Source organism: Malurus melanocephalus, unplaced genomic scaffold, assembly GCF_030028575.1.
Source record: "Malurus melanocephalus ecotype Western Australia unplaced genomic scaffold, MMel_1.1 scaffold_2279, whole genome shotgun sequence".
In the NCBI taxonomy this organism is placed as follows: domain Eukaryota; kingdom Metazoa; phylum Chordata; class Aves; order Passeriformes; family Maluridae; genus Malurus; species Malurus melanocephalus.
The window spans coordinates 1-1,669 of NW_026625511.1; the positions used below are offsets into that span (position 1 = coordinate 1).

Here is a 1,669-nt window from a genome sequence, read left to right on the forward strand (position 1 = left end):
CAGACCCCATCCCGGAATCACCTCCCAGGAGCGGATCAGGATCTTCAGGGTCCTCCCGATGTCCTTCTCCAGCTCCGCCTCCGCCACTCCCTACGGAAAACCGGGAATCGCCGCCGATCAGCCCAACCCCCCCCCCGGGGGGCCGATCCCCAAAAAAACCCCAAAAACCGGGATAACAAATCCCAGGAATTCCCACCGGCTCCTGGAAGTAGAGCTGGTACTCGAAGGCGGGACGGGATTCCAGCTTTTCCAGGATATCCACGTTGGGATCGGCCGGGCGGTACGGGGTGTTCAGAGACGCCACAGCCCTGGGAATTCCAGAAAAATGGAAAAAATTCCGGGATCGGATCCCCGGGTTTGGGATCATGGCCAGGGGGGATGGGGAATGCCGGGATATTCCCGGAATTTGGGATGCTGGGATACTCCCGGAATTCTGGAACACCAGGATATTCCTGGGAATTGGGGAACATAGAGATATTCCCAGAATTCAGGAATGCTGGGATATTCCCAGGATTTGGGAACGCCAGGATATTCCTGGAATTGGGGAATGCCAGGATATTCCCAGAATTCTGGAACACCAGGATAGTCCCAGAATTTAGGAATGCCGGGATATTTCCAGGGTTTGGGGAATGCTGGGATATTCACGGRGTTTGGGAACACTGGAATATTCCCATAATTGGGGAATGCAGAGATATTCCAAGAATTGGGAACACCAGGATATTCCTGGGGTTTGGGAGTTCTGGGATAGTCCCAGAATTGGGAAATGCCTGGAAATATTGGGAAATTCCGGGATATTCACCGCAGCCGCTCCGGATAAAAGAGCGCCACGTTCCAGGCCACGGCGCCGCCCCAATCGTGTCCCACCAGGACCACCTGCGGGATTCCCTGCGGAAACGGAAAATCGGGAATGGCCCCGCTGAATTCCCGAATCCCACAAAACCGGCCCGGACAGGAAAAAAAAAGTCAGGAATAATGACATTTCCCATTTTTCCCATTTTTCCCGGCTTTTTTTCTGCCTGTCTTTTCCTGATTTTTTCTTCTCTCTCCCATTTTTAAGGATTTTTTCCTCCTTTTCCTGCTTTGATTTTCTTCTTTTTTTCCCCATTTTTTCCACCTTCTCCCCCCATTTTCCATCTTTTCTCCTTTTTTTCCATCTTTTCCATCTTTTCTTCCATATTTTCCACCTTCTTTTCCACCTTTTTGTTCTTTTTCCCTCCTTTTTTCCTCCCTTTCCCCCCTTTTTTCCACCTTTTCCATAATTTTTCCCTCCTTTTCCACCCTTTTTCCCACCTTTTCCATAATCTTTCCCCACCTTTTCCACCCTTTTTCCTCTTCCCGCCCCCCACCATTTTTGCTCCTTTTCTCCTCCTTTTTTCCCTCATTTTCCCCCATTTTTCCAGGATTTTTTCCTCCTTTCCCCCCTTTCTTTTCCTTCTTTTTTTGTTTTTTCCTCCTCATTTCCCCTCATTTCCCCCTGTTTCCCCCTTTTTTCCACCTTCTCCCCCCAATTTTCCTCCTTTTCCACCCTTTTCCCTCCTTTTTCACCCTTTTTTCCTCCTTTTCCACCCTTTTTTCCTCTCCCCCCACCCACCATTTTTGCTCCTTTTTTCCCCTCATTCTCCTCCATTTTCCCAGGATTTTTTTCCTCCTTCCCCTCCTTTTTTTTCTC

General features: G+C 49.3%; 1 protein-coding gene across 1 annotated transcript in view; it reads right to left on the bottom strand.

Moving 5' to 3' along the window:
- Positions 1 to 21: 21 nt before the first annotated feature.
- LOC130587701 (bifunctional epoxide hydrolase 2-like) overlaps positions 22 to 1,669 on the bottom strand; it is a gene marked incomplete at its 3' end in the record, with an annotated part of 7,742 nt that continues 6,094 nt past the window's right edge. Inside the window, exons 8-10 of the mRNA XM_057388675.1 lie at positions 800 to 885; positions 197 to 308; positions 22 to 90 (exon numbers count right to left, since the gene is read on the bottom strand). Coding sequence (XP_057244658.1) covers positions 22 to 90; positions 197 to 308; positions 800 to 885 — 267 coding nt within the window. The remainder of the gene's footprint in view (positions 91 to 196; positions 309 to 799; positions 886 to 1,669) is intronic.